The 16,307-nt window shown below is 33.1% G+C and overlaps 1 protein-coding gene across 1 annotated transcript in view; it reads left to right on the top strand.

The window, feature by feature from the left end:
* LOC119614574 (exostosin-1) overlaps window positions 1-16,307 on the top strand; it is an 82,592-nt gene that overhangs the window by 10,188 nt on the left and 56,097 nt on the right. The window contains exon 2 of the mRNA XM_037970690.1: window positions 12,728-12,880. Coding sequence (XP_037826618.1) covers window positions 12,728-12,880 — 153 coding nt within the window. The remainder of the gene's footprint in view (window positions 1-12,727; window positions 12,881-16,307) is intronic.

Genomic DNA, 16,307 nt, shown 5'->3' with positions numbered 1-16,307 from the left:
TTTTTCTGCTTTCCAGTGTCGGTTTTTTCTAAATGTTGATTTTTCGAATATCGAATAATTCGGTTTTTTCACTTTTAAAAAACCGGTTTCGAATACTTTTATTTGCTTTGTTTTCTAAGATAACTTAAATTAAATTTTGAAAAAAATAATAATACAGCACGTCTAAAATTTAAAAATATTCGAGTCGAGGAACTAGAGTTTATTTTTCTAAAGCACCTTTGGTTAAACTTTTTTGATTTTCTTAATTAATTAAGAAAAATTATTTGTAAAATTGATTGGAATAATTGTTTGATAAAATTTTACCAATCTTAAGATTGTATTCCAATTACAATAATAAATTTGCGGCTGAAATATTATGGAAGTGTTGGAATGCCTATGAAAATTGCCAGGGACTTTAGAATAAGCTGGGATTACATAGTATCTTATGTTTAACAAAGTGTCCCACTTTTGTCCTAATTTTTTATTACATTAAAGAAATAAAGTAAATCAGACGACTAGATCTAAAGTTATAATCTTTTAAACTGTCAAAAATCAGTTCGGACCATGTTTTATTAATCAAATTTAAACATAAACATTAATTTTTTCAAATTAAAATAGATTTTTTTTAGTTATAATAAAAAACCGGTTAACCGGTTTTTTCCGAATTTGAAAAATATCAACCGGTTTTTTTCAAATGTCAACTATTCGAACTATTCGAAAACCGGTTTTTGGAAAATGTCGAATAATCGATCACCCTATTACTAACATAACCTGACTCACATAATATAAATTGTAATGGTTTAGGGTATAAAATTCAATATAATTCCTGATTTTTCCAGTTGATGATATACAGCGTCTCTCATAATTATTCAAATTTGGGTAAACTATAAAAAGAAACCAAATTTAATAATATATTTTGTGTGCAAAACAAATAAATTAATTTGTTATATTGTCTAGATAGTGCTTATGTTTGATATCACGCTTTTTAAAACTTGAAAAATTTGCATTGACTTAAATTAATTGTGCTTTTTTAAAAAAAGTCCACAAAATTGCCTCACAAACGTATACGTATTTTTCCTGTATTTCATATTTGATCATATTATACGCAACACAAATTTTAGAATCGAATGGTTTTTATGCGTAATATTGTTTTAAGGGGTTACTATCCACGGAAAGGATATATTTTTGGCCCATTTGGTCCACAATTTTGGGGAATTTGTACCCTCTTTTCATGTAATATCATTAAAATGGCGATTTTTGGCCATAATTGTAAATTTTTCTCCTTTTTTTCAGAGATAAAACAAATATTTGATATTGGGACTTAAAAGACCCCAATAGTATTATAAAAATGGACTTAAGTTCCAATATATTGAATTAGCGACAGAAGAATGATCCGAATAATTTATCTTGGAACGTTTAAATACAGATTCTTGTAACAAAAATTATTATTTTTAGATACCCTATGGGTTCTATTAAATTCCAATATTAAATTTTGGTTTTATCTCTGGAAAAAGGGTGAAAACATTACAAATATAGCCAAAAATCGCCATTTTAATGATATTACATTAAAAAGAGGGTACAAATCCCCCAAAATTGTGGACCAAATGGGTCAAAAATATATCCATGCGGTTGATAGTAACCCCTTAAAACAATATTAAGCATAAAACCATGCGATTCTAGAATTTGTGTATCGTATAATATGATCAAATATGAAATACAGGAAAAATTCGCATACTTTTGTGAAGTAGTTTCATGGACTTTTTTTAAAAAAAGCACAACAACAAGCAAAATTTAAGTAAATGTAAAGTTTTCAAATTTTAAGGGGCGTGATATCAAAACTAAGGACTATCTAGACAATATAACAAATTAATTTATTTATTTTCCACACAAGAACTTCCAAAGAAGCGAAAAAGAAGTACTGAAAAAGACCTGAAAAAGTGATGATTTTCACACAGGCTTGTCATAGGAGGGATGTCATATAATATAATTATTTTCGCTTCTTCGGAAGTTTTTAAACATCACTTCCTCAGAAGGTAAAAAAATTCAATTAGTGCTACTTTTGAAGTGGTGATAAATGTTACTCTTTTGGAAGTACTTCGTTTTATTTTTGCTGGGATATAAATAATTTCTTGTTTATTTCTTATATTAAGTTTCTAACTTTAGAATTTCAAATAAAACTTGCTAGAAATTGATGCATCCATATTGAAAGCTAACATATCTCTACCTAAAAAATTTAAGATCATAGAATTAAAATGCTTAAAATTAATTTATTATATATATTTATTATATCTACTTAGAATCTATAATTTCCATTTAACCTAATACAAGAATTTTTAGCGTTCTTCTATTTCTAATCTATCCCCATATTTCACTGAACCTCTCTGCCTTACATTTCTGTGCTTTGATTCGGTGAATGATGGTGAATAATGGTGATGAGTTTTAAGACGTACATTTTTGCGGGAATTGCTACTGCTGTGAATGGACTGGGTTGTGTATTCCGGCAGATTAGGTACTTCTGTTGTAGTGGAAATGTCGTATGACAATGATATTTCAGTATTTAAATAAGTATCTTCGACATCTGGTGGCCATTTCTGGGACTTTGTTCGCTGTGCGTTATTTGTTGAGGTGAGGGGTTGATGATATGGAGTAATATGTCTGCCCCTATGACTAGAATATGTTATATTTGAAGGTAACCAACTATTATCAAGTGGTAACTCTTGTTGTTTAGTGCGTTGTTGTACTTTAGGATTGTAATTGTTGTCTGGACGATTACGAATTTTTTTCAAGAATATAGCTGGATAATTGGGTTCTTCGGTAGTTGTGGTGGTTGTCGTTGGCGTTGTTGTTGTTGTAGTTGTTGTCGTAGAGGTTACTTCATTTATTCGGTAATTTCCTCGTGAGGGTAAAAATCCACGCTGTGAACGATATTCAATATGATAAGGCTTCGTAGCCGTATCGTCTTCTATTTGTGTAATAATATTTGGAGATTCAGTTGTGACTGCAGAATGCTTTAAATTTGACCCTCTTGGCGAAGTTGGACTTCGTTGATTGTAGTATTCATGGGAATAAGGTTGAACAACAGATTCCTCAGCTGTATATTCGGTAACTTCATACGTATGTGATTTTTTTGGCTCTTCTTCGGGAAAATCATTGGAAGTTAAAGGTTCATAAACTTGTTTTTGAGGCTCTGGCAGTAGTTCTCCCACTACACTGGTATGTAAAGCACTCATCATGAAAGGCTTGAATGTTGTGAACCCTGTTGGAGTATCACCCACTTTATAAACTGGTTTCCAACTATCGTGGAACTCTTGTATTTTGCCCCTAACAATTCCATTATCAGAATGTAAATCCATATCAACATCCTTTGCATCCCTTTGTTTTTCAGCTCTATATGCCATATAATTTGGCCTTGCTGCGCCCTTCATGGGCGTTTTACCTTCTGCTATTAATTCCTGCTCCTTTTCTATCTGTCTTAGTTTCTCTGGATTTATCATGTACATAGATTTGAATTTTTCTGTCACATGTTCGGCATCTTTCATATGCATGGATTTCAGTTTATCTGCCATATGTTCTGGATCATTCATATGCATAGATTTGGGTTTATCTGACATCAGTGGTCTTGGTGTCATGGCCATTAATTTTACAACTTTCTTAGAAGGTCGAACTCTAATCACTTTTGTTTCTTTGGTATGAGGATTACGAATAATGTATTTTATTCTGGTTGTCTCAGTGGGTAAATAGTCCATGACATTTGAGGTGGTCTGTTTCGGTGGCATAAAATCGCCAATCATACTTTTCATAACACGTGCTCCTGTCACGACACGGTCTACAAATCCATCGACTGAACTGTCCATTTGTTTCCACATAAAACGGCGTTGTATGCTGGGACAATTAAAATAATTAATAAAAAGACATTATTAATATTTAAAATATAAACACAAAATCCACAAAAGTCTGGAGTTCAATTTCCTGTCTTAATGTTTGTATCTTATAATTGTTAAAATTTAAATTATTACTTATTCGTTCGTTATTTAATTTGGTTATCTCTAAAATGAATAGCATTTTTGTTAAAGATTTAAACTAAACACAATTTTAATTTTAAAATAAAATTGTTATTTTGCACTTGTCACTCTAGTTTATTTCTTGTTGCTAAGGAAAACATTGAATTCAACGCTTTGTGTATGACATTTTGTTATTATAAAAAAAAATAAAATAAGAATATTTCCCACCTGTGATTCCATTTTGTTGGTTTACCATCGCTGCCCCGCTGCTGCTGACTTAACAGAATCAATAGGAATAGCCAAATAATATGCTGCTGATAACTTAGGTCTTTCCACAAGATACGCTGGAAAATGTTTATAAACCATTATATACTTTGGTTAGTTTCAGTGGACTTCCCTTTTTTTATATAAATAGGTAAAGTAAAGCCATAAATAAAGTTGTCAAATTACAAACTTACACAACATTTTCTAAATAACACTTGAAGCATTTTTTTTATTCGTCAGATACAAATTATATTGTTCGAACTCTTACTACAGCTGACAATTGACTTTTTCCGTTGTTGACAAGCAAATGCTGGTCGTAGATTGTGAGTTTTCTCTTTCTTTAAGACTTTCTATGATCCGTTTGTGTGGGTACTTTCCTGTGTGCGTCTTATTATATGGTTGTGGTAACATTGAACCAATGACGCCAAATGTTGGTAGTTTTATATAAAACGAACAATGTTTTTCTATAACATTCAAACAACATTCATACAACAAAATGTACTCTAGTACTGTACAATCAGTCAGCCATATAAATTAGCAAAATTACTCTATGTATGCAGTTTGTAGTTTCCCAGCACACATTTAGGTTTTTTGTCAAAACGGTGAAGTGTTATGTCAAATCCTTGCTTGTGGCTGCGTTGAAATCGAAGCAACAGCATTATTTCCTATGCAAAATTTCTGAATCACTTTTTCCATCTTTTTTGTTCTATGGACGAAGATTCGGCGGTAGATGAATTGATGTTAAAACTAAATTGCCCTGAAATCTTATTATTGATATTAAATGAAATTAAAAATAGTTTTAAGTTTGAATTTGTGTGTGATGGGTTATTTTCTTGCTTTATATCTTTAACACAAATTGGTGTTTCAAGTGATAAGTTACTTATTTAGTTTCCAAAGATTATGTGAAGGAAGAAAACTTGAGGGTCTGAAAATGGTTTACAATTTTAATGAATTGATCGTTTATGGTAACAAATCCCCTTCAGATTCGAATTACCAAAAATTCCATCTTTACCGACTGATTGGAGTGGAATTAATTTTTTCCTTAGGTTAGGTTAGGTTAGGTTGATAGGAGGATGTATACTACATCAAATCTGAAGAAGTACATCTAGGCCACTATCGGGCCTGTTGTGCGCTCTTTATCATAAAAAAAAGTTCACTGATTGAATTATTTTTTAGTGTTCATAAACTCAGTTTCCTGAACGTAATTCCTAAGAATCTTCCAATCAGTGTTAGTCACGAATGTTATTTCCGGAATAACATCACTTCCAATATACTTGGATCTAAGTTCGACGAATGCCTGGCAGTGGCAAAGAAAGTTCTTCAGAGTTTCACTGTCCTCTCCACATGCTCTATATTCGTCTGAATCCGCACGTCCAATTTTGCATAAATGTGTTCGTAATCCTGTGTGTCCACTCGGAATACGTATCATAATACGAACTTCAGACTTTCCCATTTTGAGGAGATTTTTCGTCTTGCTTCATCAGGTTCATCCCATAGAATCTTCGTGGTTCTACCCACTGTTTCATTATTCCAAGAGACCTTATGAGATTCTCTCATCTATATTTTTAGTTCAGCTTTTGTTGCGTTAAATGGTTTTGAGTTTGTATCCCTGTAGTAGTTTGATATTGCACTTTTTGTCCAAAGCAGTCCACCAGATTATTAAAGCATAAGCTAGAAATGGTCTAATTACACTTTTATAAAGATAGTAGGACTAAGACCCCATTTCATGCCCATAGTTCTCCTTGTTGATATCGCTCAGCACCGATGTGCCTTGTTGATCCTATCCTCTATGTGGTGTCTCCATTTTAATTTCCGGTCGAGGATTACACCTAAGTACTTAACTTTGTCTGTCACTGGTATCTTCTTGCCCAGGAAGCAAGGTTCAGTATACGTAAAATTTTTGTCTTTCTTGTGAAAAGACAGATTTCCGTTTTTGCCGGGTTAACATTGAGAACTCTCGGTTGAGCCCAGCTTAAGGCCGTATTCAGAGCCTCCTCAGCTCTTCTACACAAGTAATTTGGATCCTTTCCTTTTAAAAGTATTACGACATTGCCACCCTGTGGTATACCACGAAATACCTTTTTTCTGATAGTTATATCGTACATCTCGCAGTTTATCCATGTTCCTTAGCATGTGGTTGATCCAGTTACGGAGCACCCGGTCAACATAAAACTGGTCTAGGAATTGGATAAGAGTATCAGTGTGCACGTTATTGAAGGCGCGTTCGATGTCAATGCATACCGCTATCAAAGGATGCACCTATATAGTTGACAACTTCGTTTAAAGCGGTTTCCACCTATCGTCCCTTTACAAAAGCATGTTGCTTATATTTAAGGTCTTTGTCTGGTATACTGCTTTTATCGACTATCCGTTCCAATACCGGTACAATTTTCTTATTTTTCCTTTGTGCCTCTTCAACCAGTTTCATCAGATCCGACGTTGGTGGTAGTGTCGGAGAATCGAAGGGCAGGTAAACGGAAGCGAGATATATGTTGCCACTACTTTGCTTCAGTACGGTTGCATCCGATGTGGATAATCCTGTTGAGAGGAGGAAACATAAGTTCTTGTGACATAAGATACATGTTCTCGGGCGAGACCCTGTATCAGCGTAAAAATGTTGGAAATTTACGTAATTTAATCCTGTTAATTTTAGTCACCAGAGCGTTGGTAGCCGTCTCGCTCCGATGGAGGTTTATTTGGATAACCTCAATCATGGTCATCCATTAAACTGTTTTCCACTGAGTTGGTTTTCACCTCCTTAACTTGACTCCTCCGGGTAGACAGAAGTGACTATTAATGCAGTGGGTACTATTGATGGCACTGTGGTGTCCTTATCTGGCATTGGAATATGAGACTGTTTAATCGACACCTTCCCAATTTCCTCGATTTTAGGATTTGGCTCCTCAACATTACCAGTACTTGCTAATGATGCTTTGGGTACCGTCGTAAGTGTTTTAGAGTCCTTATCGGGGCCGGTTTTGATAGCCTTTTCAATCGGCGCCTTCCCAATTTTGGAATTCTTGTCGATACCAATTACAAATAGAGTTCCCTCAGGTTCTTTTTCCTACTCTGCGAAGTGTTTGGTCATCAGGCGAGAGATATTTATTACAATTTATGGATAGAGGAAAGCCTTATGGTGGATTTTGGGTATTAGTCCTAGGAATTCAATGATGTAGTTATCTGGTGAAAAGCATTCCTTCGTGTTATGGGTTGATTCTATTTGATATTGAAGACATATGCGGTTCGAAGTATCGTCCATTTCTGGTAATGCGATGGCTCCAGCTGGCTGGATCATTGACGCAAATCATTCGGTCAAATCTTAATTTCTTTTCCAAATAATTATGATCTGTCGATAGATAATCTAACCGATATGTATATGTTTTAATGTTTCATATTATTGCAAGTACTTATCAATATGACTACCTAAATCAATGAATGATCAAAATATAATATTTGAATTATTTATGTGCATCAAAATACTCGTATGTACTATTGTAGTATATGAATTATGTGCAGCATGTGTTGTGGTATAAAACTTTTGGAACTAACTACACATTAACACCAGAAGCAAATACGAAACAAAACAAAAGGCGTGAGTAGTTCACGCGTCACATGTTTTTTTGGCAGACGTTAAAAAGAAAGAAATTTTAAATTCATATACAATTAAAACTTCTGTGGGAATAAGGAAAGAGTGCTTAATTAAAATTCTGTATTTTTTTAATTTATTTGATATCGATATTTTTTAACATATTTTGCAATATTTTTTTAAATTAAAACTTAAAAATCTTCTCCTGACAATTGTAAAACACAATGATTCCCAGGAATTGTTGTCAATTATAGATGTAAAATTATTAGCATTTTTTTTATTTTTTTTTTTTTTGTTTCATTTCTAACAACAAGTTTAGCTGCTGTTTCTACATCAAAATATAATTGTTCGTAATGTATGCAACAGACAGATTTTGCAGCATAAAAAAGTTTAAATCCTTTGGATTATATGAATGATTCAATCAAATTAATTTGTTCATTATCATATTTGATTTGTCCTTTATATCTGCATTTTAAACAATTCTTGAAAACGTATGTTTGAGTGAAAGCAGCTTTAATTGAAAATTTAGATTATGATTAAACACTGTGGTTAATATTTTTCAATATTAACCATGGCAGTCACAAAAATTCATAAATTTTGTGAGAAACATTTTCCTATTCGAGAAATTTAAATGATAAATAAACTACTATGATTTGTACCAAATTACATTTATATTTTTAAAGAATTAATCTTCTATCCACAAAGAGGATAGGATCAACAAGGTACATCGGTGTTGGGCGCTATGTAAGAGAATCATAGGCATGTAGTGTGCCCTTTGCCATATTATGGCTTTATAAACGGGTAATTAGACCAATTCTAACTTATGCTTTATTAATCCGGTGGACTCCTCTGAACAAGAAGTGTAATACTAAACTACTACAGTGAGTTCTGCGTTCATGCTGCTGTAGTATAAGTGGTGCCATAAGCACTATGTCAATCAAGACTCTGGAAACTTTGCTAGGTTTAAAACATATATAATATATGAGGCAGTTCTTACAGCCGAACGCCTTATAACTTTAGGCGAACAGACCAAAAGCTGTTATAGGACACGTCATCATTGTATACTGAACACATTGCAAGGCTATCATCGGATGTGCGCAATCGCATGCCAGAAAAAGGAAAATGTTGAGAACTTTGAAATACTGTTTCCAGATAGAATGTCATGGTCAAGCAGAACATTAGAGTAAATACCCAAAGGAATCTATTGCTACACGGATGGCTCTAAATTGGGGGATAAAACGGGCCTGGAAACTAAAATATACTACAGTTTATTAAAATAAATATGGCTGCAACAGGGGTTAACATATTTAACGACAGCCAATTATGGCGATATCAGGTGATAAAATTAAATCTATTACCGTATTGGATTGTAAGAAAGCTTTAACCGAACACTCTCCCAGAGATAAGGTTTACATTATATGGGTACTGGGCCAATCGGGAGTAGTCGGTCACGAAAGAGCAAATGTACTAGTTTTAAAAGGAAGGGAGCTCGAGGTAGTTAAACTCGCGAACGTAGTACTATTCGACGCAACGGGTGAGAGAATCCCACAAGGCCCATAAAGATCCTATAGGGTGATCCTAACGAGAGCAGGACGAGAAGCCTCCTCGACATGAGCAATAGTGAAGTTAGTATGATGGTGCGCATTCTGAGTGGATACATAGGATTACGGGCACAGCTATACAAAATTGGAATCCACACGGATTCGGACAAATGGAGAGCATTTGGTGTACTTTCTTTGCCATATCCTAAGTGTGATATTATTCCTGATATAACATCCCCCATGAACACTGATTGCAAATTTCTTAGGAATTAGGTCCAGGAAACTGAGTTTCTGAACATCGGATGATAATATATTCAGTGAATACTATATAAGGTTTTTTCCAACAAACATATCCATGAAAAGGAGCTTTCAACATCCGATAGGGGGCAAACTGTATTTCTTCACGAACACTGATTGAAAAATTCTTAGGAATTACGTCCATAAAACTAAGTTCCCAACAAACATTTTCCATGAAAAGAAGCGCACAAGCGCATAGTGGCCTAAGTGTATTTCTACCGATTTGATATAGTATACATCCTCCTATCAAGCTAATCTAACGAATTAATTCTTTTCAATTAATGTGAAGCTTAATATGTAATTATATATTTTATAATTGTTGTACACTTCGGTTGGTAATATTAATATTTTGTTTGCTATACTATGATATTGTATGGCATATGTTTACATACAATTATAAGATATTGAAACAATGTTAAATTGGTGGTCCTATATATATTTGGTTGGTTGTAATTTCAACAGGGTTATATGGTGGGTCCTTATCCTCATGGTAGTTTATTCTTCTCTAGCGTTTCAGCCAATGGTACTATACACTCAATTAATGGCCTAAAACACTACTTGGAAGCGTTTATGACTCTTATTTAAATTCATTTAGAGTAAATACGCTTTCGTAAAGGATGAATTTAATTCGTTACAGTCGACTGTAGTAAATTTGCTATTATTCATATTTACTTATTATTAATAACCATTTTCTTGTTGGTTGCATGCAACATAAATGTGTAGTAGCAGCTAATAAAATACAAACTTACTCACTCAATCGCACACAATACCCTCTCCTCCTCCATCATTCGATAGTTTTACTTGCAATATTGTTATGGTGTTGCAAGTAGTATGACGAGGAGTATGTATTATGTTTTTGTTTTTGGTATTTTGCAAATTTGTTAATTAGTTCCATCGATAGATGATGATGATGGTGGCAGTGGGCATGTGTTGGTACGAGTATTTAATTCGGTATTTTGCTTTTTAATTTACTTCCTTCCGTTTTAATTATCTTTGAAAATACACATAATATGTATGTATTAATACTTATTATTATATATTACAAATATGTTTATTTTATTTGATCATATTCATATAGTTTAATGGTTGTATTAATATATTTATATGTATTTATTAAAAGTGGCTTAAAACGTATTGTATGTAGTAATTTTTTGAAATTAAGTAAATGGTTATTTAATCATTTTTATAATAATTTGTGTTAAATTTCATTTAATGTGGCTACTTTTACTTAAATTTTAACATATAACATTTTTGTTCGATTTTAAACTTACGTAAACGAATGTTTATGATTTCTATGTAAATTTCATAAAGTAGTTAATAAAAATTTGTTAAATATTAATTAAAAAAAGCAGGGTTTCGCTTAGTAGAATTTCGGAATATTTCAAAAGTTGTGATTTTTTAAATTTTAAATCTGTATAATAACACAAGCCGACAAATTTTTAACCCAGAGACCAACGTATATTTTCTGACGGATTGATCCACGCTAAAACCGAATCTGGCCACAAAATTTCTCCATCACATCTGCGAGTTGAGATATCGCGTCCTGAATTATGAGACGTTATAACATCGCCAAAACAACTTTATTTATAAAATAATAAATGCTTATTATATGAAATATATTCTTCTTCGTGATATCTTCACCTAAATCTTGATATAACAATAAATTGATAAAAACTCTATTTTTTCGTACATTTCGCCTTTATTTTACCAAAAAAAATTGTACGTTCCAATTTGATTTTCAGTCGATTGGTGTGGATCCAATATATTTGTTTGTTATAAATAATATTTACAAAGTGAGTTTTCAAGCTTTAGGTGAAGATATCTCAAAGTATAAAGAAGATATCTGACATATCTTCTGAAGCCATTATTTTAATGCTGATAGAATGGACTTTCAGATGGCATACAACATTTTATAAAAAAAGTTATAACGTCTCAAAAAGCGCCAAAGTTTCAAATTTCAGGACACTCAATCCGATAGAAACGTCTCACATAGTCTCAGGGTTTTGACTTTTTTCAAATATTGTCGGCCTGTGTAATTTCTGGAAAATTTAATTAAATTACACAAATATTTATTATTAAAATATTACTGTTACCGAAAGAATACTAACTAGTGTCCACAATTTCATCTTAAACCTATACAATTGGCCCTCTGAGTACCGTTTAATTTTTCCCCTACTCTTTATGGATTTTTGTAATTCTATAGACATTTTTTTCATTTAAATATGTTTATTTTTCTGAATTTTACGTTCGTATAAAAATTCTGTTTGTAGAACACCAGATTCGGTTTTAAAAGCTTCTCGGTTTTGAAAACGAATCGATTTAAAGAACAGACATGTATATGGAAAAAAATCACAATTAAAAGTAATTGGAACATTTTCAATTACAAGTAAATGTAATTGGAAAAACTTAATTCACAATTACTTAAAATGTAATTCTAAATGAAAATGTTATCAATACCCCCAAGCCTGGACAATAAATAAATGAATACAGCAGAGTGAGTCGGAGGTGTGTGGAGCCGCAGTCCACTAGCACGTCCTTATTAATTTGTACAATGAATGTTTTCAGTAATATGTCAGATGAAAGGTCTGTGTGATTGGTTTAATGGTGATGTGCAACTTTCTTGACTATGTGTTATCGAAGTGCTTAGTCTTATAGTACCTAACCTAACGTAGTGTGTCCCCTGTGTGTCAGGAAGCCACTCCAGATTTAAATACTTCTCATTTCTACATAAACTAAATGTCTAAACGTAATAACACAATAAATATGCATCACAATTACTTGCATAATTAGGTAATTATATGAAGTAAAAATGTAAGGTGACTTAATTTCAATTCGTAGACATTTTTTTCTGCTTACACATGCCAAATAAACAGTTTTGTTCTCTTTTTTATTATTACGGTTTATGCCACAATTAACAATTAATATTTTTTACAACAACTTTAATAATGTAATCAAAAGAAGTATAATATTGAGGTGACTTAATTTCTATACATAGTTTAAATACACATCATAATTTTATTTTAGTTTAAATTTAATTGGTTTTTTTCTTTAAATTTCAGGTACGTGCATGGCATTGGCTCTGAGACACGTAATTCTCTATTCCATTTGCATAATGGTCGTGATATTATTTTGGTCACAACATGTCGTCATGGTAAAAGTTGGCGAGAGTTACAGGATGCTCGATGTGATGAGGATAATCGAGAATATGACAGGTAACTAACTATAGTTTTGTTTTACGTTCTTTTACATTTTCATTCATTTTCCTTTCATATGTATTTAAGTGTAATTGTGACTTTTTATGAATTCATTAAAAAGTTGTTAAAAGTTTTCAACCTGAGGGAATAATTTTAATGATTATTAGCACAAAGTAATTAAGATTCGTTAAAGTGTCACTAAATTAGAATATTCGAATCGTTTAAAATATCACAATATTTTTAAATCTTTTAAACATTTTACAGCAAAATTGTTTGGAAATCCCAAAATATTATACTTACAATTATTAACGTTTATACATGTTGGAAAAGTACTATTGTTTTGACAAGTTATAATGCGAAATGATATTCTGACTGGTTAGAGAATAAATTTAAATGTCATAAGGTTCAGCTTTAATTTTAATGGTTAATGTGAGCCCCATCAAAAACAATTCGAAAAAAATCAAAAATATTTACATATGTATATTATATAAAAATATGGATGAGAGAATCCCATAAGGCCTCTTGGAATAATGAAACGGTGGGTAGAACCACAAAGATTCTATGGGGTGACCCTGATGAGAGCAAGACGAGAAATCTTCTCAAAATGAGCAAGTCTGAGGTTAGTATGATGGTACGTATTCTGAGTGAAAACACAGAATTACGAGCACATCTATACAAAATTGGACGTGCGGATTCAGACGAATGTAGAGCATGTGGAGAGGACAGTGAAACTCTGGAGCACTTTCTTTGCCATTGTCAGGCATTCGTCGAAGTTAGATCCAAGTATGTTGGAAGTGATGTTATTCCGGAAATAACATTCTTAACCAACACCGATTGGAAGATTCTTAGGAATTACGTCCAGGAAACTGAGTTTCTGAACATGGAAAAATAATACATTCAGTGAACAATTTTTTTTTTCTTGAATTGGAGCGGACAACAGGCCCGATAGTGGCCTAGGTGTTTTTCTTCGGATTTGATGTAGTATACATCCTCCTATCAACCTAACCTAACCATATTATATTTATTTATATTTCTAAATTACGATAAGATTTTTTTTTTGCAATACAAATGTATTTATGCAGCTATCATAGAAATGTAGGCATCCAGTTCTGGAATGGTTTTATCCTTAATACAATTTCGTACCCCTAAAATATGAAAAATATATATTACATTTTATAAGATTTCAGTTACATATAATTATTTACGTTAGATTTAACACTGTACAAAAGCAAAGACATGGACAAACAATTTATTTGATGGAATTAATTTTACCTTGATATTTGTTGCCCTCTCTCTTCCTCTTATTAAATACAAAAAATGTATAAAATGTGATTTCTTTGAATAAGAAAAATCAAAAGGCTGTGCAATTTTCTTTTTGTTTTTATGTATTTCAAAGAAGAAATTTTTTATATTTGTATGTTTCTCTTTATTTGAATAGTCCTTGGATATAAAACTTTAAAATAACTGATATTCTCATATAATTATGAAAACAAATCTACAAACATAAACATTGCATATAACCAGCAAAAACTTTCGTAACAAAATAAGTTGTCATTACACTTAGCCACAAATTTGCATTTTAACACATTATATGTGTTTAAATGTAATGTTATAAGCATTACAGGAAAGGAGTTAACCACTAATTTATAATGGAAAGTATTATGTTTAATAATAATTCACAATATTTATTCACTTTGCAAAAGGTATTGCATATTTGAGAAAAGCTAAGTTTTCACTAACGTAATTATTATTACTACGTACAAGAGAATAAAGAATAAAACGAATTCTATCTATCCATGGTTGAACTCCTATGCGTTTAGTTAGAGGTGTCGAAAAGGGGTTTTCCGCAAATGAATTGGTTGTTGTTGTTGTTGTAACAGCTTAAACTATACAATTTTAATCCGGGGGTTCTGTATTTAGGTCCAAGCCAAGAAATTGGGTTACTTCAATAGGGTTAGTCCATAAATCCATTGGGCTAAGTGAAGTAGGGTGGGCTGGACAGTTGAATATGTGGTGGGTATCATGGGGACCCTGTCCACAAGATGGGCATATATTGGGGACGACACGGTCTATGCGGGACCAGTAGGCGTTGAGCCTGTTGCTCCATCCCGATCTCAGTTGTGCCAGAGCAACTCTTGTTTTCCGCGGCAGGTTCTTCTCTATTTCTGCTATGGGCGGTGGGCGACCTCCAAGAACGACATTCATGCGGTAACCTGAAACCGCGGTATTGATGGCGTCTCTATGAATGCCGTTCAAAGCTGCTGTATACGAAGTCCGATCTAAGGGATCCTGAACATAACTTCGTATGCTCTCTTCGTATACACGAAGGTCCTTTCTGACATGCCTCGGGGGAGCATCCAACTGTGTGATGTTAAAGTTGGGATGACTCCTCCGGTGACATCCCAGGAGGAACTTTTTAGTCAGCATGACATTATGTTCCTTGACTGGGAGGACCTTCGTTTCCTCATGTAGATGGTGTTCTGAGGTAGCATTTTGGGAGCTTTGAATATTTCTCCACTGGGTATCACTCAGCGATGGAGACCACACTGGAGCAGCATAATTATAGGTAGCCAACAAGGTTTCTACGACGCCTAGGGCAACAACAACAACTAAATGAATTGGTAATATTGAATACTTTCATAAGAACGTTGAGGGGTAACTTCTCATTACATGTTGTCTGTGAGTCAAGATCATTTGCTTGGCCGTTTAAGCTTGGGTGAAATCAGATTGTTCTCGTGTTTAATGTCACAATTTCTGCGCCAATTTTCGAAACAAAATTTTGTGTCGGGAAGTTTTAGTTGAGTTTCTAATAAAAACGGCTGATGTAAATTCAGCTAAAAGTGAAATTGAGTTTGAGGTTGATCGTTTGTGTGATATTGATATTTATGTCGGATGTTGTGTCGACTTGCAACAGAACGTTGTGATCATTTAATGAGACTGAGTTTATTATTGATAGCATTCGTATAAAAAACTATTTTCGTTCGGCAGTTTGACTGTAGCTTGTATGGCGTGTGGTTGTTTTTTAATTCATAAACTTCTGCGTTTCATAGACAATATAGTCCAAATATGCTGTATCCGTAACATCATTGAGGTATTATAGTAAATGTGGTCAACGTTGAACTGATTTATCTTATATAGTTCACACTGAAGATTCACGCGACAGGCATATTCTTTGAAATCCTCAGCGTTTAATTTTGTGAGCTGGAGGGGCTTGTAAAGTTGGCTGACTTTAGTTTCCGTTTTGCCAAAAAGTTTGTTAACTTTTCAATTGTCTCTGTGAAACCCTCCCGTGGTTTATTTCCTTGATGAAGACCCAATCTTGCAATACCGGGGTATAGAGGTGGTACCTGTACCTTTAGTCTGCCGGGACTATAAACTAGTGATGATCAAATGTATCCTCGGTCTTTCCTTGAAATAATATGATATGGGGTCGAACCAGAGAACC

This window comes from Lucilia sericata, unplaced genomic scaffold, assembly GCF_015586225.1.
Source record: "Lucilia sericata isolate MDLA Ls3-8-SP2 unplaced genomic scaffold, ASM1558622v1 Contig000042F_arrow, whole genome shotgun sequence".
NCBI lineage: Eukaryota > Metazoa > Arthropoda > Insecta > Diptera > Calliphoridae > Lucilia > Lucilia sericata.
This window is presented reverse-complemented; position numbering and strand designations above follow the sequence as displayed.